This window comes from Vigna radiata, unplaced genomic scaffold (genome assembly GCF_000741045.1).
Source record: "Vigna radiata var. radiata cultivar VC1973A unplaced genomic scaffold, Vradiata_ver6 scaffold_179, whole genome shotgun sequence".
NCBI lineage: Eukaryota > Viridiplantae > Streptophyta > Magnoliopsida > Fabales > Fabaceae > Vigna > Vigna radiata.
In genome coordinates, this window is record NW_014542553.1 from 57,300 (window position 1) to 81,559 (window position 24,260).

The 24,260-nt window shown below is 30.9% G+C and overlaps 3 protein-coding genes across 8 annotated transcripts; 2 read left to right on the plus strand and 1 right to left on the minus strand.

The window, feature by feature from the left end:
- Positions 1-766: 766 nt before the first annotated feature.
- On the plus strand, positions 767-4,086 carry LOC106780356 (granule-bound starch synthase 1, chloroplastic/amyloplastic-like; the record flags this gene model as incomplete). The annotated part of the gene is given in 13 exon segments (NM_001317313.1): positions 767-1,120; positions 1,203-1,283; positions 1,355-1,453; positions 1,525-1,614; positions 2,009-2,072; positions 2,161-2,261; positions 2,350-2,459; positions 2,542-2,791; positions 2,879-3,052; positions 3,160-3,351; positions 3,456-3,542; positions 3,634-3,762; positions 3,973-4,086. Coding segments are annotated over 13 exon segments (1,845 nt in total), but the record flags the coding sequence as incomplete, so codon positions are not given.
- LOC106780346 (RNA-binding protein 38) lies at positions 3,648-8,602 on the minus strand. Of its 6 annotated transcripts, none has more exons than XM_022776961.1 (7): positions 8,491-8,593; positions 7,974-8,209; positions 7,733-7,865; positions 7,481-7,592; positions 7,352-7,391; positions 6,975-7,227; positions 3,648-3,782 (listed from the first exon to the last, which is right to left on the minus strand). In XM_022776961.1, the coding sequence occupies exons 1-7, from the start codon at positions 8,528-8,530 to the stop codon at positions 3,754-3,756; spliced, it is 843 nt and encodes a 280-aa protein (XP_022632682.1). In that variant the 5' UTR covers positions 8,531-8,593; the 3' UTR covers positions 3,648-3,753. The 6 variants fall into 6 exon arrangements, with proteins under 6 accessions (XP_022632682.1, XP_014524109.1, XP_022632681.1 ...); XM_014668623.2 differs by lacking the exon at positions 3,648-3,782 and adding an exon at positions 5,991-6,802 and having other exon boundaries at positions 8,491-8,592; XM_022776960.1 differs by lacking the exon at positions 3,648-3,782 and adding an exon at positions 5,992-6,802 and having other exon boundaries at positions 7,352-7,388; positions 8,491-8,592.
- A 7,675-nt stretch (positions 8,603-16,277) lies between these two features.
- Positions 16,278-17,315, plus strand: LOC106780343. The gene has a single exon (XM_014668620.2). The coding sequence runs from the start codon at positions 16,548-16,550 to the stop codon at positions 17,133-17,135; it is 588 nt and encodes a 195-aa protein (XP_014524106.1). The 5' UTR covers positions 16,278-16,547; the 3' UTR covers positions 17,136-17,315.
- Positions 17,316-24,260: the final 6,945 nt, after the last annotated feature.

A 24,260-nucleotide genomic window follows, 5' to 3' on the forward strand; every position in this document is an offset into this window, starting at 1 on the left:
TTTCCTGCACATGATGCACTGACGGACACAAAAACTCAAACCACAAACTGGAAAATGACAACGAACATGATGAGTTTGTGACTTAACCCGTGAAATCATTAACAAAAAGAAAAAAAAGGGTTCTTTAAAATGTTATTAATTATCAAATCCCATGAAAAGGATGCTTATTTATTTAAGACTTCATTGTCCATACGAGGCATATTCGAATTATACAAAGCATCATGGCCCCCACAAAATTTCTGAAATCTCAAAAACTCTGTAAGCCTCTAATATCATTTGAGGTGTCCAAGCCATGCAGGTACACAGAATCAATCTATGGTTGCCACGTGGAATCTACTACACTACAAATGTTGCATTCCCAGTACAATGTTTTGAAGCAATTCAATAATTCACTGATAATGTTTCATCTAATGCTTTGTCCTTCTGATTAACCTTGCATCTTGGTCATTCAAACTCCAGCAAACTTCTTCAGTCAGGTTTCTTCATTGCCTGGTTAGTTGGTTCCTTTTCTCACTTTCTTCCCTCTTTTCAGTGGTCCTGGTTTGATGTGCCCTTTTTTCAAGTGTCTATTGTTCTTAATAATTCAAGATTTTTTATCTTAAAAAAAAAAACACGGTTTCCCTTTTCATTGCAATGATGCCGCCATCTTGAATATATGAAAAAGCTCAGAGCTTTGAACTCATAACACTGAATACAAATGTGTTGCCTCAAGATGATTTCAGTTGAGGAAGTAAGAAACTTTTTTTGTTCAGAGTAGGTACCAAAAATGGCAACTTTGACTGCTTCGAGTAACTTGATCTCTGGAAGTTCTCATGCCCAACATGGACCAACTGCATCATATGAGTCTAAAGCAGTGGCAATGGGATTTAAATCTCTAAAGCACACCAATACTCATAATGGACTGAGAATTTTGAACCCGGTGGATGAGCTACTTAACAGGAACCCAATCAAAACCAACTCAGTACAAGCTAAGAGGAAGGGACTTCAAGGCAAGAATGTCAAGCCTAAAGGTGTAATCATATGTGGCATGAATTTGATTTTTGTTGGAACGGAGGTGGGTCCATGGAGCAAAACTGGTGGGTTAGGAGATGTTCTTGGAGGTCTTCCACCAGCATTAGCAGTAAGCTTACTGTTGTTTTTTTATTGATTGACATATTTGAAGTTCTTGAGAGCAAGATTCCCTCTAATTAGTCCTTCTCTAGGGTTATGGACATCGAGTTATGACTATCGCGCCACGTTATGACCAATACAAAGATGCCTGGGATACAAGTGTTGTGGTTGAGGTATGTTCTTGACTTTTCAATTTTGTGCTGATAGAAGAGGTTTTCACCCAATTGGGATCTGCTTATTGCAGCTGAAAGTAGGGGACAGAACTGAAACGGTTCGCTACTTCCATTGCTATAAGAGGGGAGTTGATCGTGTCTTTGTGGATCACCCTTTGTTTCTTGCAAAGGTTGGAATATTTCTTAATTTTTCTGTCATACTGTTTTCCTATCAGATACTTATTAGTGAGTGAACTTCCAGGTCTGGGGAAAAACCGGAACCAAACTTTATGGACCAACTACAGGAGATGATTATGATGACAACCAACTACGTTTTAGTCTATTTTGCCAGGTTCTATATCGTATCCTTTCGATATTTTCTGTTTCTGTAATCTTTTCAGTAGAAAACTTCTACTTCCAACCAGAAAAGATTATAATAAAACTAGTATTTTTTTCCTCAGATACACGTTTTAACTTGGGAGGAGGTTTCACTGTTCTACTAGCTTCACAGATTGTTAGGCATCATGTCATTTTTATTGCGGTGTGTCACATTTTAATAGAATATAAGAAATGCATGTAGTTTGCCACTGGAAATATTCTCTTTGCAACATGTTTATAAGTAGTAATACGTAGTTCCGAGTGCAAGAAGCTACTTGCAGAGTTGCATGAGTTGCAACATGTTTATAGTAACTGATCTACATCTATTTTTTACTTTCCTTATTTTTTCTCTTTGAATTGATCTCCAGGCAGCTTTGGAAGCACCGAGAGTTCTCAATCTCAATTCCAGTAAATATTTCTCTGGACCATATGGTATGGACTAAGTTCATAGATGAAGTTCTTCAAAGCTCACAACAACAGAGAATATGTTGTGCATGATGTTTAAATTTTTCTTTTGCAGGTGAAGATGTAATTTTCATTGCCAACGATTGGCACAGTGCCCTTATCCCCTGCTACTTGAAATCGATGTACCAGTCAGTAGGCATCTATAAGAATGCTCGAGTAGGTCTAAATCACACTGGCTTGTTATTTTATGCATGATCAACTTTCAAGCTATTCAGATTTTCTTTTTGATTGTTGCTATTACCAGGTTGCTCTATGTATCCACAACATTGCTTACCAAGGAAGATTTGCATTCGCAGACTATGCACTTCTAAACCTCCCTGACCAATTTAAAAGCTCCTTTGACTTTATTGATGGGTATGTTGCTCATAAGTTGCGAATTGTAACCATTGGATACAGCTAAAAATTTTAACCACTTCATGTTGTTCTAATATTGCAGGCATATTAAACCAGTGGTTGGAAGGAAAATCAATTGGATGAAAGCTGGAATTATAGAATCATGGTTTGTGATAACTGTTAGTCCAAACTATGCTATTGAACTATTGTCAGGTCCAGACAAAGGTGTGGAACTGGACAACATCCTTCGCAAAATTGAAGATCGTTTCATTGGAATTGTGAATGGCATGGATGTTCAGGAGTGGAATCCATCCACTGACAAGTATATAGCCGTCAAATACGATGCTTCAACAGTAGGAACTTCTTTTAAGAGTTAAAGTATCTCTAAATGTGTCATGGCTCATAATAGAAACGAATAAATAACGAATTCCCCTTCTTAGGTTTCGGAAGCAAAGGCTCTTTCGAAAGAAGCCGTCCAAGCAGAACTTGGGTTGCCAGTCAGAAATGTTCCTCTCATTGGTTTCATTGGTAGGCTTGAGGAGCAAAAAGGTTCCGATATTCTTGCAGAAGCCATTCCTCAATTTATCAAGGAGAATGTTCAGCTGGTAGCCCTAGTAAGTATAAAACGAAAAAGAAAGAAAGTAAACAGTTTCTTAACCCTTCAAACATAAGAAAAGAAACAAGAAATCTCATTCAAGGATGTTTTTTGTTGATGTCTTAGGGAACAGGAAAAAAACAAATGGAAAAACAGCTTCAGGAACTAGAAATAGCATACCCTGACAAGGCCAGAGGAGTGGCAAAATTCAATGTTCCCCTGGCCCACATGATAATTGCTGGTGCTGATTTTATATTGGTTCCTAGCAGATTTGAGCCTTGTGGTCTCATTCAGTTACAAGCTATGCGCTATGGAACAGTATAATCCCTGCTTTGACAATCCTTCATATCTAGTGTTCTTTCCAGCAGTAACATTTCCCAGCCTTTACATTTTTCTTCAACTTTTATTCTTCACTGTGCTAGGTACCTATTGTTGCCTCAACTGGTGGATTAGTTGACACTGTCAAAGAAGGCTTCACTGGATTTCAGATGGGTTCCTTCAATGTTGAGGTAATATCTTCTATCAGTCCATAATCTCCAAGTGTGCCATTAGTACATGAAGTTCTAAGCACTAACCATTATTCTATTTTTCAATATCTAGTGTGAAGCTGTGGATGCTGCTGATGTGGATGCTATAGCAAAGACTGTCAAAAGGGCCCTTGCAGTCTATGGAACTCCAGCTTTCACAGAAATGATCAAGAATTGCATGGCTCAAGATCTTTCATGGAAGGTGAGTGAGGGCAGAACTACCTGAGTGTTACATTTTATAGATTAAGTTTAATAACTAACTGTAGACCAGTTTTACACTGCCATTGCAGAGTCTTTATTCTCAAATAATTTTCACAACTCAACCACAGAAAATCATAACAAGAAGTAAAAATTATAAACTTATGATACTATATTTCTCTCTTTAATCTTGGTAAATTTGTTTTGGAAATAGGGACCTGCTAAGAAGTGGGAGGAAGTGCTGCTAAGCTTGGGAGTTCCTGGCAGTGAACCTGGAACTGCTGATGGAGAAGAAATTGCTCCACAGGCAAAGGAAAATGTGGCAACTCCATAATAAAAGCATATATGTGCAGGAAGCCTCTTTTCGTGAGTCTCATGAAGTTCCCTAAGCCATTTGCTTCTTAGTGTAGTTCTATCTTACTTCCATTTTTTGTTTTCTTCAAAATATATCATAGAAATTAATGTACATGGACTCCGTGATTACACTGTTCCGATCAGTGTTTTCAACTTATTTGAAAGAGTATGTCTTCAAGATTAACATGCATAAATTAAAGCGTTTCTTAGCTGGCTAGATATGATACTGGCTAACTTCTACTGCTTAACTACTGTATTTTGGCTTCAACAGGTGCGCTTGTTTTTGTAAAATGTAATTTTACAGCATAAAAATGTCATGGCCATTATAATATTTTACAATAAATGTTGGTAGTTAAAGACACGTTTAATTTAAAATAAACTAACAATTTAAACTATAAACTAATTTGTTAGTTTTTTAACAAATTATTTTATGTTAAGCTCAAGTTTAACAAAATGAACAATAAAAAATGAAAACATTATACAAAGAAATACTAAATAGTTCAATTTACTCGGAGTGTCCAAGTAGTTAACAATAATTAATGTAATTCTAAAAGAAGTAATTATTTCCTTCAAATAGTATCACCAAAGGGCACATTGGTTCACCATCCAACTCCACCCCTTTTACATGTGCAAAATTTTCAAAAAAGGAAGGTTTAATACCTCTATTGGTCTTTTTATTTGTCAACTAATCTTATTTTGGTCCTCAAGTTTGCAACAGTCTCAATTTAGTCATAATTTTTGTAAAAATGTAAACTGTTAAGTATTAGCAAACGGTGTTAAATGAAATCCACGTATTGCATTAATAATGTGGTGATGTGTTTTTTTAAACGTGACCTATTTTGATTAAAAGAAGCATTGGTGATGTTGCATCAGAAATTGGATTTATCCTAGGTATGCTAAAGTCCAAAACTTTTTATTTACAGTATTCCTTTCTTTCTCTTTTCCTCAACCCACTGAAGGTCATTGCAGCACCCAAGTTACTTCTACAGCATTCATTTGAACCACTTCACATATTCTATTCTCCTTTTCCAAACCCTTCTCAGAGAGTCTTTAGAATCGATTAATTCAATCAATCATCACGATCTTCTACCTCACACTTCTTAAGAACCCTAATCCTAATCCCAATTTAACCAGCTGCAGTTAACGATGCAGCAAGGAGATTTCACGTCTGTTCCTCCGTATTATCAATTTTCTCATCCCCAATCCCAACCCTTCCGATCCCAACCCCAACAACCTCTACGCTTGTGCACCTCCTTTCACCCCAATTACGCACCTTCCGATTACACCAACTATCATCCTTCTTACCCTCAAAATCCCTGATCCTATTCCACCCACTGCTCCTCCTTCTTTTGCTCTCTCTTCCTCCAACCCTAATTTCAACTCGCCCTTCGAATCAAACCCTTCATACCAACAACCGCAACAACAACCCTATTTCCCACCATACGATCAGCACCAAACGCATCCCAATTATGCCCCTCCCAACCCCAATCCCGCTCCCTCCCTATACAACTCTGCTCCCTACAGCTACACCGGAGGCAGTGATGATGGCTACGGAGATGGGGTGTATGCTTATCAGGGAGGGAAAGTAGAACCCTATGGGACGCGTGGCACGGCGCCGAAATCATCGACTTGGGCATTGTTTGATGATTACGGGAGGTCTATCAAAAGGTGGATTCTTTTGATGCCCCCGTACTATGCGCCATACATGGAAGAAGTGAAAAAGGTGATTGAAAAGGAAGGGTCATTCATGGTGGATATGAAATAGAGTGGGATGGAGGAATGGAATTGCAAAGTGATTCGAGAGGAGAAAGAGTTTCAAGAATCCTAAGGATAAATCCAAATTCTGATGCCATCACTGATTATTCTTTTAATACAAATAGGCCACGTTAAAAAAAAAATACATTTATTAACGCAATACATGGACTTCACTTAACACCGTTTGCTAATACTTAACGGATGGGGTACAATTTGTGCATTTTTACAAAAATTATGACTAAATTGATATTGTTGCAAACTTGAGGACCAAAATGAGATTAATTGACAAATAAGAGGACCAATAGAGGTATTAAGCCAAAAAGAAAATATAAAATAACAAAAAGATGCTGAAAAATAGCTGGTATTATGTCTTCAGCAGTTGTCGCATAATTCTTTTAAGAGAAAGTTTATACTTTCAAATTGTTGGTAATTATGGTTCATAGCCATTCCTTAAAAAATCGATTTATGTAGCACTAAATAGGTAAAAAGGTTGGAGCATGAAATGTTTTCTGTATCTTATATATCTTTCATTGTTGATAAAATAACATCTTATGAGCCCTTTGCCATTTCATACAAACAAGGTGTCATTGTTGTAAGCTACTTAGAAAAATAGTCTGTCTATTAGGAAGAGTACAAGTCTTCAATATTGAGAACATGATGGAAGGATTAATTAGGTCAATTAGTGGACAAACTTAATATAATGTACATCATTAATTCATTCTTTGAATGAACCCTTTCTTTTTTGAGTTATTGGATTACTTCTCTTAGTACATACTTGTATCTTTGCCTCTTCTGTAATTATGCTTTCAAGACATCATTTGATTATTTATGTGAAGATTCAGCTGAAGAATCTTGTTCAGAAGTTGTTTCACTGGTTTGTGAAGCATCTGCACATGTTCTTAGTATCTCTCTTTTTGTTGTTGCAGTTCTGGTAACTGTTACATGATTCTTCCTTTTAATGCAATCTTGCTTAAATTTGATAACTGAAGAAACAATATCAATAACATAATATATATATATATATATATATATATATATATATATATATATATATATATATATATATATATATATATATATATATATATATATATATATATATTTTACCTGCACTAATAGTTGGTCTTTCCATTGACGAAGGAAACCTAAGGATACCAGGTGAGCCATAGTGCCTAGGAATAACTGGAGAATGCATCATTTGGGGATAATGGTGGAATCCAAAACCTTGAGCTTCGATATTGTGTGCATACTGAGAAGAAAAAGGGTAAGTGTTATGGACCAATCCTATAGGTTCAGATGGCCCAATGTAGGGATAGTAAGTTGAGAACTGTTGCCCTCCTCCAAGTACTCCATAACAGTTCTACAAAAATTGTGCAGACAAAAGTATGCCAAAGTTATAGAAGATACATGTGCATAATCAATCATTCAGAAAAAATTATTGGTATGAGTTATATGTGTGAAACATATATTGCACTAACACCTACCATCGGGTACATAATGTCATGTGAAGGTTGAATATATCTGCTAAAAAGGCAAAGAAGCAAAATCAAAAGAATGTAAAATAAAAGCGATAAAATAGAGCTTCAAAATAGCAAAATGACCAAAAGTTCTACCCAAAAGTTGAATTAGGAAATGTGTATTGCCCATTGTTTTGATTGAAAAATGTAGAGAAAGGGTCATGATAAACAGGTGAAGCCAATAAACCAGGTGCTTCTATAAACCGACCTGCACCCACCATGCGAAGTTATTTCTGAATTCTTCTTCTTATTTTGAGCATAAACAACTTGTGATGTTTAACACTTAATTCATAACTAAATAGTAAAAGATTTAAAGGAAAAGTTAAAGGAAAATGGACAGATTGAGACCAGGTTGTGGAGCCTGTCTGCGATTCTTGTTTGCACCAATAGATGCAATGTTGCAATTTGTCTTCCGTCCATCAATTATTGGATATGGGTTTTGAACTGCTTTCATTGCTACCTCAGGATCCTTGAATGTGATCTATGAAGAAAATGCAAAACAAAACAACTCATTGTTTAAAAAACCAGGTAGAAATTGAAATGGAGAAAAAAAGAGACATGCGAATGAAAAAGGAAAAATGGGGCTTACAAAACCATAACCCTTGGATCTTCCAGTGTTCTTATCTGTGATAACAACAGCCTCTAAAATCTCTCCAAACTGCTCAAAATACCTTCTCACTGTGTCCCTTTGAGTCTCCCAAGCTAAACCTCCAACAAAGATTTTGGTAAAAGTTGTATCAATGTGTTCACTTGAATTGATGTTACCACCAGCCATCTGGAATTGCTTTATGGAGATACTATGTGTATTTCTAAATGATATACAACCTCAAATTTCCAAATAGGATGACAAATGTTCGAATGAAGATGACGTCAAATGAATTATCAATGAAAAGTTGAAAGCATTCATACACTTTTCATGCATAGATTGTATTTGTAATAAGGTCACAACCACCATTTTACATCCAATAACAGAACTTCTGGGTATTCATAACTTATTGTTACCTTCTAAAGGAAAGGAAACAAAAATCTGATAATAAAATATAATCATTGCAACACAAGTTATATAGAAGATTGAACATAATATTGAAATAAAGAAGAAAACCAACCTCTTTTTACTGTATCATCGTTTTTCATGTGCTGTTTCATTCATGAAAAATGTATCATTTTGGGAGCACAGAACCTCTGCTTCGTTGTATTCAACCTTCCCTTATGTGTGTGTCTTATCCTCATGATACGATAATTTCCACATCAAATCATATTTTTTTATAATAAATAACTGATTTTAATATTGTTTCTCTATTTTATATTTTCTTTCTACTCAATTCTATATATAAAAAAAAAAACAAAAATTCGAAACTAAAATTAAATTCTAGATCTATCCACTCATCATTATTTGCCATCTATCTTTTTTTCTTAAATTATTAACATTAAAAGAAAGCAGCACCCCGTTTTTTTTTCAAAAAAGAAAAACCTTGCAATACGTACATAATATTATATACATATATATATATATATATATATATATATATGGTTTGTTAATTTATATAAAGAGTTCTTGTATCCAATTTTAATTAAAAAAAATCTCTATTAAAAAAAATCAACTTTAAATCTTATGTTAATAATTTTAAAATTCAATTTAAAATAAAAATAAATTGTACTTATTTCTGATTCTAGATATTATCTTTTATTTATTTTTTATTTTAAAAAACAATTATCTTTTATTTTATTTTTTATTTTAAAAAACTATCTTTTAAAAAAAATTATATAATAACTATTTTTTTAAATTAAATTTTAAAATTATTAAAATACTCTTAGATTTAAAATTGATTTTTTTAATAGAAATTCTTTTTAACCTAAAATTTAGTACACTTTATTAAAATGTACTGAAAAATCTCTTATCGTAAATTAGTAAACCATATATATATATATTTGTTTATTTATAATTTGAACTAGGAATAAAATCCATCTTGTTGTACAGAATTTGGAGTTTCAAACTTTACATAATTAATTCAACAAGCAATAATGTGTATAAAAAGCAAAGATAGTCACAATCATTTACATTTTGTTTTTGGAGTTCATTATACTCAAAAGATTTAGAGGGTAAGACCCACACAAATTTTAAAATTCAATTATGTTTAACATTTATTAAACGAACAAAAAACGTATAATTATTTATTTTTCTTTTCTTTTCTTTAATTTATTTCTTCGCCATTTCTAATGTGTATTGCGGTCTCATTTAGCTTAATTAATCACACTTCTTCGCATAAATTGGGAATTTATCTTTTGTAATTACAATTTGTTGCTCTGTGAAAAGAAAATTCGGTAATAAAAACTAACAAGTAAAATATTATATATTTTTAAAAAAATTAATAAAATAAAAATAACAAATTTCGAAACCCTTTACGTGTAAAAAAAAAAATACTATAAACGAGTTGCGGTTTTTTTATTTATTTTAATCATATATCAGAGCTTCTAACTATTTCAGTCCACCTTAAAAGTAATTTCAAATCCAAAAAAAGAAAATTAATATAAAACATATGTTTTTAAAATTTAAACTATTTTAATTTTTACGTATAATAATTTGATATGTAAAATATAACATATTGCTATATGTTTTAAATCATAATATATTTTTTTTTAAATAACAAATTATTTTAATAGTAGTAGAACCAAATCGAATTCATTTAATTTGCTATCGCTGAGATATCCGTTTCATATTAAAAATAGATTTTAGATAGACCAAACTATCTATTTGGATTTTTTTTTGTTTTGGGCTCTGGACAGAAGATTCTACGCCCAATATTAGTAGTAGAACCTAGAATTTTGCTTCCTGTACCTCCAATATTACTAACCACAGTTCATATTAATAGAACAGATTAAAATATTAGTCCTCACTATATCCCATCACCTCTGTCACCATAGCTGCTGATGAAAAAGGAAAGAGAAAGAGGGAATATGTTTGTGAAAAAAAAATCATTTAAAAATGTTCATTTCTAAATACATTTTGTTTCAAAAACCTTGTTTCAGAAAATTTATTCTGGAGAACACATTTGAGGAGTAACTATATTGTGAAAAATAAATATTAAAAAAATTGTGAGAAATAACTTCTCATAATTTTTTATAAGTGGATTTTGCAAAGTTCCTCGAAATATGAAAATTTGTAATTGTATTTTTAATAAATATTAAACCTTATATATTTAATAGTGTAAAACAATTTTACGTTGTCAATTAAATAGAAATTATGACTGTTATCATTTTTTGAAGATAATTATTATAAAATTTAATAAACTTATCATGCAAGCTTATGTGTTTATAAATGTGAATCTTTATTAGGTTAATCTATTACATTTCATTGGTTATTTAGAAATCTATCTAATAGCTTATCCTATAACAATATTCAACGCCATCTCTTTCATATTTTTAAATGTTTAAAGGGTTTAAAAGGACATAAGAAAAATATATTCAGTAAAAGTAATAAATAGTATTGCATTTGACTAAAATTTTTTTTATTGAAGAAATTAATCCTTGATGCCTGTATAACTAGAAGTCACATATTAATTAAGGATATATTTTAGAAAAATGAATTACTTTAAAATTCTAAAAATCAAATTGTTTTTGGATAAAAGAAAAACAGTGCTAAAATATACAAACCACAGGAAGCAATATCTAATATTTTACAAAGCAAATACTTTGTCATAGCTAGTATATGAGAAAAAAATTTAATATTTGGTTATTTTTGTTTAAAGTGATCTTTGACTATTTCGAACATTTAAAGTAGTCTCAATTTTTTTATTATTTTTTTTCAATTTGGTCGTCTAAATTGTTAATGACAATATTCACATGAACCATTATTGAATGAGTGTAACTTTTTCGACATATGTGACAATTGTTTAATGAGATCGTCATGTGCAATTTCATTTTTTGTTATAAAATTAGGATTTTGTTGTGATGGAGATTGTTGTTCAAAGATGGAGGTGCAAGTGGTTGCGGCATATGCTTGGTTCATGATTTTATTTGATGTGGTGGCTCACTACGATTTGGGTTCTATTTTTTTTTTGAAAGTTTGATGCAGTGGAGCAGAAGACAAATCTTACGATTTGGGGCTTTTTGTGAGTTAGGTTTGTAATTTTTGGGTTCTGTTTTTTTTTTCAGGTTTGATGACACATATCAGAAGACAAATCTCACCATTTGGGGCTTTCTACAAGTTAGGGTTCATGATTTTTTTATTTGGTAGGTTTGATGGTGTGGAAGAGAAGACAAATCTTGTGATTTATGGCTTTTTGTGAGTTAGGGTTTGTAATTTTTGAGTTCTGTTTTTTTTTTTTTTATTTTGTAGGCTTCACATTGTGGAGGAGCGATTTGCGGCTTTCTACGAGTTAGGGTTTGTGATTTTTGGGTTTTGATTTTTTTTTTAATTTTGTAGGTTTGATGGTGTAGAGAAGACAAATGTTGCGATTTGGGTTTGAGTTTTCAAATGTAAGTTGCTTGTGGTTGTTCGATGAAGATGAACAGGCTTGTGGTGGGTATTGCTCGTTGATTTGTGAGGTTGAAGGGGATCATGTTGGTGGTTCTGATGATTATCAACTTTCACGGTGGTCCGATGATAGGATGGTTGTTATGATGATTACTAGGGTTTTGGATGGTCAGAAGTTAAAGATGATGATTGACCACTTTCAATTACCAGGTTTTTACATCATATTTATTCGTTTAAGTTGTCATATATGAAGAATTTATAATTCATTACGTTGTTAACTATGTAGACGTCGTCATACAAAATAATAAATTGAATAAAATTTACAAAAATTGAGACCACCTTTGAATGCCAAAAGTTGATGACTTTTTGAACAAAATTGACAAAATTAAAGATCAAAATAAATATTAAACTAACAAATTTTGATTTTCTTTAAAAGAAAAAAAGTAAAAGAAATGAAATTAAACATTAAACATAAATTTATAATGATCTAGTAAATAAAGATTACGCTCATACCTAAATATAAATTTAAACTTCATTATCAATATAAATATGAAAAGATAATCCACAAACATTCTTTTACAAAGGTTTATTATTTATTTTGATGCTTGTTCTTGAAAACAAATTCTTGAGACTCAAGTTAAAAACAACACAAACTAGCAAACAGCCATTTTTAGCATTCACAACAATTGAAACCGTTACAAAAAGTTAGCCCATATGCTGAGGTAATTATGTTGCGAATTCAATGATAAAGGAAAATTAAAGTTCCTTCAATTCTCCATCATTTTAAAGCCGTTATTGAGTGTCCTTTATAGGAAACTTTAGATTAATCAGGAATCATGTGTTGTATATAATCTCACACTTTGAATATTGGACCACCAAAAAAAAACAAAAAACTTGTTAATAAATAATTAATTAATTAATTAGTTTGTGATAATTTTAACGACATGACCAAAAGCCCTATAAATTAGACCTTTTTGCATAAAGTGTGCTGGAGTTGTGGTATCTGTAACATTTTCGTCATTTATTGAAAAGTTGGTCCAAAGTTGTGAACATAAATGAAATGATCGACCTATATAGAGGTAAAGAATAAAGGTTATTCATATGATTCTAAGTGTTTTTTTAATCTAGCGTACTTCATCATTATGACCCAAGTTTCAAATCGTAATCAAGTATCACCGAAAGTTGTAGGGGAAACATAAGGAAATGATCCTGTAAAATTAATGTTGTATGTTAACTTCAAGCTTAGTATAATCGATTGGCCATGGAAATTTTAAGCCAAAAAACTTGAGTGGAAAAATAAGATCTAGGTTTAATGTTTTGAGAGATTTTTTTAGACCAGAATTTTAAATAGGTTTATTTTTTATTAGTTTTTTCAATTGAGTCTTTAATTTAAAAAATTGAAAAAAAAAATAAAAATATATATATATATATATATATATATATATATATATATGTGTGTGTGTGTGTGTGTGTGTGTGTGTGTTTAAGTAATGTACATGTGACATATATAATGATTATTTTCTTTGTAATATGTGACATATTCTATGTAGTAATAACATAATGTGATACGAGATTTTAAAATTCCACATCACATTATATTATTATCACATAAACTATGTCACATTATTATAAAAAAACAATTAACATATCATATACACATTATTTAAACAATGTTTATCCAATTTTGTTGGGTATAAGTGAGGTGCAAACCTCACCTTACAAGCCGGTTTTGTGGGGTTGAGTTAGGCTTACAAACCCACTTTCTAACATGGTATCAGAGCCATGGTTAAAGCCTATCCTAGCGAGTTCTAAGTGGGCATTTCTGTTTCTATTCCACCTGTTGTCGGGCCGTTATTGGACCACCCAATTTCTACTATCACGCACGAGATGTCTATACTCCGGCATGAAGGGGGGGTGTTGGGTATAAGTGAGGTGCAAACCTCACCTTACAAGCTGGTTTTGTGGGGTTGAGTTAGGCTTACAAACCCACTTTCTAACAAATTTAATGATAAACTTATATTTATTTCAATTTTGCAAAATTAAAAGTCTAATTAAAATAACCAATAAAATAAAGACCTATTTAAGATTTTAACCGGAAAAAAAATCTTCCAAAAACATTAAACCTAAAATTTATATAGTAGATTTGTAGTGTATAGTGTAATGCCTATTTGGTGAGACAGTGGGAAGTCGAGTTTGGTCGCCAAAGAGTGTGATTTTGACTCCCCAAAATCAATGTTGTTAACCTTTCTTTATCAATCGTAATCCCTTATCCTAACCACCATATCCTTTACCAAGCTTCTTCCAACTCCTGCCAAAATAACCACACGACACTTTTTCCTGTACATTATAAATTTTTTTTAAATGACACAATTTTCTTCATTTTTTATTTCAAGTAGATAAAGTTATCACAAATAGTAATGTTTTATTTTCTATATAATTAGTTAACTTAATTGGATATATTAATCCCACGAGTTAATTAGCCTCTCAATGATCCATATAATAAAAACTCTTAATTTATTTTTACAGATAGATAAAATTAATCATTTTACTTAAGAAATGTTAAAATCCCATTTTAATATTAAATCCATTACACCAATCACTTATATTTTTTGGTCCGTCGGTGAAAAATGGGCCCCCCTTTTGTAAAGCAAAGGTGAAATGAAGAAATAACAACTCCATGAATGAAAATGAATCCCTAATTGATTACAATTTTTACATATTCATCAACTTTTAGAGCACCACCCACTCTTCTTTTCATGGCAGCTGGTCAAAAGTGGGTCCCTTTTCTATAAAGCAAATATCAACCACAAGAGGAATGCACCCATTGACCATAATCACCATTTTCTGATCAGTGAAGAATGAACGCATTATTACATGCAAATTTACCTACTAATATTGTTTATTATGTGTATGTGAAAAATAGCCTAATAAATGAAAAAATAAATAGAAATATTAAAAGAGTAAGTGTAAGTGAATCTTTTTGTTTGTAGATATATTTTTATATAAGTTTTGGTAGTTTTATTGTTGGTTATTATAATAATGTAAAAAAAGAGGAGAATGAACAAAAGACAGAAAAGAACTGAGCACATACAAAAATATAAGAGAAACAACTTTATCTGTAAATGGAGTTTGAAATGAATGGTAAAAAAGGTGTGCTCAACCAATAAAAATGCACATAAGGTGTTATTACAGAATTACAATTACAATGGACACGACAAAATGTTATTAGACTTCATTTATCAAAGTAAGATAATCATTAAAAAATTAAAGTTTAATATTTTTTAAGAAAATAAAAAATAATAAAAAATCATGTGAAATAAATATAAAAAAATTATATGTACAAGTATCATTTTTCATTAAATATAGATGAAAGGATCTGAAAGACGCAACAAAAATAGCTCATTTCTATCTAAGCAAATAAAGAATATTAATTGCTTTACATAAATAAAAGCATGTTACCACCTCCGGTTTGTTCATTAAGTATAGTTAGTTTAATTATTACATTTGAGATCTTGAAATTTGGAGTTTTGTCACAAATTTTTTAAATTTTTTTATTCTTAATAGATTTTTAGAAATTTAAGAAAGTAGATATATATTTAATTTATCGTTGATTTCGATTTTTAAACTATTGAAACTATTCAACATACTGAAAGAGATTTGAAAGAGAGAGGAACTTTGGAATCATCACTTTCTTATTCCTATAATTAAAGACTAAGAAAGTTCATCTTTGGAATCTTATTTTAGTTTTCATATATATGGTGTGGATGTTTCCAATTTATAAGTATTGTATGTTTTAGAATTTAAATTCTGTTACAATTGTCAATTAAAATTAAGAATAAAATGCAATATTTTAATAGTATTTGAATTATTGTTTTTACAATACTATCTATAAATTGATCTTGTAAGCTGGATCGTAGTAGATCATCAATTTTTACTGATATATATATATATATATATAATCATTAATGTATGGACGAAGATGTTACTGTTGCCGGTGAAGATTATTATGGGGTTCTGTAAATCATCAAGACCTATATTTTGAAATTTTAGCTAAGAAATTGGTTGAGTTTTAAAAATATGCATAGAAATCAAGTTTCTCTTTTGAAAAACATTAATACACCTGAAAGTTAGGTATTCATCAATCTTATAAATCCTCCACTTATAATATATTGATTTTCAGTATTGCATATTTAATTTTGCTATCATTTTTCAATTATTTTATTTGATTTCAAACAAAATCAATAGGTTACCCACTCTATTATTTTTGCATTTAGACACATTATGAAGTTAATGAATACACATAATCCCTAATCGTTGACCTTGTGATGCAATTTTGATGATAATCGAAGATCACAAGGTGTAGAACAAAAGGATCATATAGTATATCTAAGTTATTAGTTCCTTCCTAATAAAACAAGCAAAGTAGGACCAGCCTCCTAATAATAATAGCCACCAAGCAATGCACACCCATAGAAGAAAAGGATTTCATGTCCTTTTGTGTCGGTTTCTTCATTCACCCATCTTTCCCACCATGAACAAGAAACCCTCAAGAAACATCCTCACTCCAAAACCAAACCCTTTTAATTAACGTTAGCCACAACAAAACACCACCTTAACCGCAACAAACACAATCCAAAACCCCTGTTCTTCCTTCTTTTTCTCTTTATCCGATCCAACTGGACCCGTGTTATGGGAAACTGCGTGTTCAAAGGCTTTCACCATAACATGTCCGAAGACATGATGGTGAAGGTGGTAACCTCAAACGGAGGCATCATGGAACTCTTCTCTCCCATTACTGTGGACTGCATAACCAACGAGTTTCCCGGCCACGGCATCTTCCGGAGCCGCCGCGACATCTTCGCCGAACCGCTACCCAAAGCGGAAGAGCTCCACGGCGGCCAAGTCTACTACCTCCTCCCTCTCAATCCTTCTTCTTCCCGAAAGACCATGACACGACAATTATCCGATGTGGCCTTAACTCCTTACCGAATGTCCACGTGTGACAAAAGCAACAATAACATCAACGTCTACACGGAACCAGAAGTGGTCCCCAGATACAATAGTAGTGGGGTCTGGAAGGTGAAGTTGGTGATCAGCCCTGAGAAGCTGTCAGAGATCCTGTCGCAAGAGTCGCGGACCGAGGCGTTGATAGAGAGCGTGAGGACGGTGGCGAAGTGCGGCAACGGTGTTCCGTCGTCGGTGGCGAACTCCGATCAGTGGAGTTTGGCTAGCAGTTGGAAAGGCTCTATGTCGGAGAAGATGGGTGTAGAACAATAACAAGCTAAGATTAATTATTTGATTATTTTTCCTTTTTGACTTTTTTGTTAGCGTTTAACAAGCATGATTATTATCTTTTTGTTTGTTTATTGGTGGACGTGTTAAATATTTCGTTTCAGGTGTCGTACGTGTGTGTATATATATGCATGTGAAAGTGAGATTTGTTTATTTATTTTGTTAGATTGCATTAAAATAACAGCAGATTACATAGGTTAGAGAATTTTATTTGACATCTCTTTTGTGTTAATATAAATATGCTAATATATATATTATGTATAATATTAGAAATGAATTATTCAAGACATATCTGTTTTAACTTTCACAACAACACTGGAACACTAATTAAATTTGTATCGTATTGGTTAATAAATTAATTTTAATTTTAACTTAATATTATAAAATTAATTTAGAAAATAAAATTTATATCTGTTTATATATTATGAATGAGTCTCATTATTAATTAATTAGTCAATCTGAAACTTTCAGTATTAGAATATTAAAGTGGCATAATTATGAATAACACTAATCAGATAAGGAGACAAATGCTACTTGATCCTCCAGATAATTTTAGCATCTTTTGACTAATATTTACTATGATATATATTTTGTTTTCTTGTATTTAAATTTGCATAATTAGGTTTCACGAATGTTTATGTGTTATGATATATGTGTGATGTGATATGATATGATTAGGTAGATAAATAGAAGATTAAAGATTCCTCTCACTTTATGCAATTGGACTGATGAGGAGTCGAGAAATGGTTGAATTGTCAAAATAAGAATCGAAAAAAGTCTTATTGTTCCTTCGAAAAGTGAATCACTTTTCAAAATCGTTTAATGTTCACTTTTTAGAAAAAAAAAACATTTCAAAATAAATTTTAACCTACAATAAATCATATTTCAAGGTGTTATTGGAATAACAATATGGAATAATTAAAATTTTATTCTAGATTATAATTTGTAAATTTTGGAATTCTCATTTTGCTAGTATAATTTTTTTTTTTTTCAAAATGCCTTCTTCAAAGTAGATAACCGAAAAACTTCCTAATACCTGATAACAGTTTTCACAGTGTAAAGGCTTTAAAAAAAGGTAACTTTGAACATTCATATGCAATGAAGAAGTGCACACAGAAATTTTGGAGGTGCATAAAGGAAGCCGAAATTTGATCACCTAAAGCCCATATCTATTTTAGCTTGTTTGGAGAGGCAAGAGCATGAAACTATTGAAATTAAAATATATATAGTTCTTAAAGTTATAAGTCGTCACTCAATAAATTATGTTGCTAAATTGAATCTTTTTGAAATTTAATGAAGTACTGTTTAAATAGTTTGAAAGTAACAAAAATTATATTTTTTCAAAATTACGAGGACAACAAATTTTAAAGTAACTAAAACCGAATTTTTACGACAAAGAAGATTGTAATATAACAATAAAAGATTATAGCAGAATAAACAAAATTCATACCAGCGCATGCCAATACGGTAACTGGGTTCATAGGTTGTGTCTATAAATTGCAGCACACGATACGAGATTAATGCCTTATTCGCGGATTTGGAAGGAGAGTGATGGAGTGAATTTGGAAGGATTTGAAAACAAAATTCTTTCGTTGTTTATTTGAGTAAGAATGGAGGTAAGTGAGAGTAGATTTTGAAAGTAAATTTTTTTAATTTGTCACATAAATCAAATCTTACATTAATTCTCACAAACTTTAGTTTCAAATTCACTTCACTTATTTCCAAATCCATTCAAATAAACAATAAAACAAATTTACTTTTAAATCCTCTCAAATTTATTTAATCACCCTCCTCCGAATCCATTCAAGTAAATAAGACATAAAATGCATTTTTTTTTATGGTATAAAATGTTTTTTTATGATCTGTAACTCAAAATTAAACACATTTGAGAATTATGAGGACTCATTTTCTGATAACTTTGCCGACCATTTCATAAAAAAAGAAGATATCCTTAGATACAATTTGGTTTATGGTACAACCACTTATCTTAAGAAAAATCCTACGAAAACCAACAAATTCGGCTGATAACTTCAAACTAATTTATCTTTGTATAGGTGCTAACATTTCGAATACTATTATTGATAGATGTTACAAAATTTATATAAAAAGTGTAAATTTGATTTGATTTGATTTTTTTTCTTTTTTATATTTACAAGTTTTTTTAGACTTTTTATTTGTGTCTCTTTATGTATATATAGTGATGGAATTGAGTATTATTAATTAATATATAGCTGTCTCAACATTATTATAGTGGACTATATTTGATTTAACATCAGTTTTTCATTTATAAGTAGAGTTTTCTTTTAGGTTAAAGTTGATTGATAAGGTTATTTTTTGTAGGATTACTTTTTCCCTAATGTAAGATAATATTCACGGTAAAATTTTTATTATTGAACAATATTATTGTTTTAGTCAATATCAAACTCTAATTTTTTTTTAATTCGATATTCATTGTTATTTTGAGGTAATGGCAGTTTAGATTATTTTTTCAAACAATGAATATAAAGAAATGAACATTTTATCAACATAGGACAAATATATTTCTCAATCAATATTAATTAGATTATTCTCACACAATTTTGGTGGATGCATTTATTTATTTAATATAATCAAAATTTTGATTGATGTTCATAAAATCATTTTGCCTTGATATAAATCAAGATTTTTCGACAGACTTCAATGTCATTGACGATAATAATAAAAAATTCTATTACGGAATCTTTATTTTGTTGATCAGGTCGTTATAAAAAATTTGATGAAAATGATGACAATTTGAACAATATTGTGGTGATTGTTATTATTAAACAAGTAAATTATATAAAAAATAATTAAAATTTTTAATTAAATTATCACAATGGTTTAGTTCTTAACCACCGATATTGTAGTCCTAAATTCAAAGAATTTTATTATGACAAGCCAATCATGACGGTTTGTGCCATAACTGTCATGAAAGTAATCTATATAATAGTGATTTGTGTCATAATATTGTGGAAGTTGATATATTTTTTTCTAAATAACTAATTTGTAATTTCGTTTTATAAAAATTTGTCAAAAGTTTCAAAAAATATGATCAATTAATCATACTTTTTTTTAGTTGTACATATTAAGGATGTTGCTAATGTATAAAATTTAAGTACTTGCATGGTTCTGCTTGTAAAGGAGGAAAGATAACACAAAGGATTTATAGACCCTCAAATTATACAACTCATCAATAACTCCCTCTAGATAGATAAATGTACATCAATAAAGACATACCAGATGGAAATAAACGAACTTACATTGTTTCATATATAGCTAAGTAAGTTACATTTTAGCTTTTTAAATATGTTTTAACTATTTTCAATGCAGTCATCATTGACAAGTGCAAGTTGTACTATTGCATTGTTTTTCTCATTACATAAAAGTCCCATAGTCACTTCAAAAATATAATAGATATGTAATTTTTTTTTAGAAAAACCTATAAAATCTCATTGATCTTAAGCATACAATGTCATTCTTTTTAACATTAAATGTTATTATATTTAGTGCTTTTAGTGGTTAAAGCATAATGAGTGATAGATCAAGTGTCACAACTCAATATGTCACATGGCAATTCCTCAAGATATTTATATATTATCATTCATTTACTATGTATTATCATATAATTTGTCTAAGTAAACTAATAGCTTTGGGTGTGAATACTACGTCATGTAACCGATGACAATCATTGTGGAAGTTGGTTATGAAAGAGGTTGAGATGAAGTAATATGATATATCCAATTTAAACATATATTTTAATTCATTTTCATGTGTAATTTTAACTTCAATTTACTTTTTACAAAATTTTGTTGACGAATAACTAAAGGATTCAAAGGCATTATTCTATGTTAATGAAACATGGACAAATTAAATTTTTTTTTTCTAAATATAAGAATTTAGAAGTTGATAATTAGATTTAGTTACATCATCCATAATTCTATAACAAATATGTTTAACTCCTGATTTCCTATTAAGATCTCCAAATTGGCAAATGTATAATTTAAGCTCACTTTGTCCTCCAAAAACATCATCGATATTCTCTTGATCATTATCTTTTACCTTATAACGTGACAAACCATACTTGGGACAACCTTTTAACTTTGTAAACTTCTTTCTATATAAAATACAATCATTAAGGCTTTGTTCACATGTGAAGATTTGTGGAAGATGATTTTGGAGAGACTAATTGAATGAATTTGAGGGGATGTAAGGGTAAATTTTTTGTTGTTTGTTTGAGTAGATTTGAAGGTAATTGAGATGAATTTGAAAGTAAAGTATGTGAGAATTAGTGTAAGATTTGATTGATACGACAGATAAAAAAAATTGTTTAATTGGTAGAAATTAAAGATTACCAAAATGTCCCTAGTTATTAATATAATATAAAATGATAATTGTTAATGTTATACTTAATTGTAAAAAAGCTTATAAAAAGTAAAAAATTAACATTAATTATTAAAATGAATTTAAAAAATGTAAAAAATTATAAATTAATAAAATGAATTTTTTAGTTTGATATTTTATTTTTTTTACAATCATAATTTTGTTAAAACAGTCTATCATTATTATTATTATTATTATTATTATTATTATTATATTATTATTATTATTATTATTATTATTATTATTATTGTTATTATTATTATTATTATAATTATTTATGTTGTAACATGTTTTTTTTTTTCATATCTTCATTAGTTCATTGCATGCATTTGTTATTATTATTATTATTATTATTATTATATTATTATTATTATTGTTATTATTATTATTATTATAATTATTATTATTATAATTATTTATGTTGTAACATGTTTTTTTTTTCATATCTTCATTAGTTCATTGCATGCATTTTTCATATATTAACAGAAGTTTGTTGTATTTATTAGAGGATATAAAAGTGTCTTTTCAACATAAATATCTCTAAATCTCACCATCTAGCAAAGAATGAAAAAAATGATATATCCCGCAAATCATCATCTTCCATCTCTTCCAAATACCTTGAAACGAACATAATATAATATGTAAATTCGTCGGCTTAAGCATCACCTTGAAACGAACACAGACTAAGAATGAATGAATCTTTTGATATTCCATACTAATCAGGAAAAGTATTTTCTTTGCATCATTATTTTGCTCGAGTAATGTATTACTTTTAGGAAACATTTCCTTTCAACAACTAAAGCAATCATGTGAAACTTTTATCACTCTACCCATTCAATGTCTTCAAATTCATCAACCTTAACATTGTTGATAATCATGTGAAGTTAGTTGAATCAAGATATAACAAAGTATTTTTTATCGATAGACATATTTTCATACACGGCTTCAATAAAGCACTATACTCAAACATCACGGATCATATCCTCAAATCTATCGTCCATTGTCCAATCAATAGATTCATGTGTTTCAGATACACTTGAAATGTCTAACAATTTACCATCACAGGTCCATCTTGTATAATTCTTCAGAAATCCATCGCAAATGTTCTCTAATTTTAACAATATTTCTCTCATTCAATTCAAATAATTCACACAAGGACACCACTTCCTTACACTGTTTTCTACACTACCAACGTTATATTGAGCGAACTATATGAAATCTTTTTTTCTCTTTCGTCATCATCTTTTATGCTTGGTAAATTAATCTAACTTTGATCCATATCTATGTGATGTAGATACGTGATTGAAATTAGTTTGTCATGTTTGTTGAGGTCGGACACCCTGAACTCAATACAACATGTTCAATTAATGTAAATTATATATAATTTATAAAAAAAAATTAATCAATTTAAAAAAAAAGTCAACTTGTTTTGAACGAAGAGTAACACTAGGAGGAAAGCCAAGAGAATAGAGAAAAGGGAGTGGTGCGCCTGGAATATTACGGTGACACTAGGCTGACAAAAAAGGGTGGAGGAGACAATGGCGACGCTTTGGTGGTTTGAAGAGGAACAATGAGAGAGGTGGCCATTGTTGGTTTAAAATGAACGATGAGACAAGGTGATGAGGGCATAAGAACGAAGAAGAATGATGGCTAAAGAAGTGACTGAGAAATATGAAACAAAATGATGGAGAGGAAGAACTGTGTGTAATAAACTTGCAATGAAGATAAGGTGATGGTGTAGTAGGCTTCGATGGTGGGTAGGCGAGAGAAAAACTGTGTAATAAACTGTGCATTTTTAATGCTCATAAGCTATATTATAATGATTAAGTAATCAAACTGGTGTTATTTTTAATTCGACAATAACTCTATGCGAAACCATTGTGATTTTTGAAACTTTCACAATGGTTAGAAACTTTTGTGATATAAAATTTTCAAAATTTTAACTTTACTATATTTATGAATATATCACCGTATTTTTGTTTCACTATGTTAGCATAATAAACCACATAAATCAACTTTTTTAATGAACCTTTTGTACTAGTGTAATACTTTGTTCATCAATTCACTATCTCACTAATTAAAAACAAACTCTTTGTGATCATTAACTTGCAATCCTATAAGCAGTGCCTTTGATGTTATTTTGTACATACACTTTGCCAACGAGTAGGGGTGGGTAAACTACATTATCTGTACTGTATTATAACTAATTATAGTTAACTATATAATAATTTAAAGAAATTGAATTGAACTAAAAGGTTAATTTTAGTTTAGTTATATAAGTATAGTTCAGTAAACTCGTTTAGTTCAAAACCACCCTCTTCATCTCACCCAACACCTTCCTCCACCGTCCATTGGATCCCCTATCACGTCATTACAGTTCAAAACAACCCTATCACGTTGTCCCCCAGAACCTTCCCTTCTCCGACCTCCTCCTCCCCCGCCGCGCCCGCCTCCCTACCCTCCTCGCCGCCAAAACCATCTCCGTCACCGACAACTCCCCCGCCAACTTCTCTCTCGACCACACCCCCCTCACCCACCCCCCCCCTTCTCCACCCCCCCCCTCGCCGTCCACAGCGTCCAATCTTTTCTCGACTACTCTCTCTTCGGCGATGACCTCCCGCTCTCGTCCTCTCCCCTGCCAACAACTCCATCGACTCTTTATGGAACTCAGGTGCGTCCTCCTCCGACTCCCGCCTCAACGGTGTCGTTTTG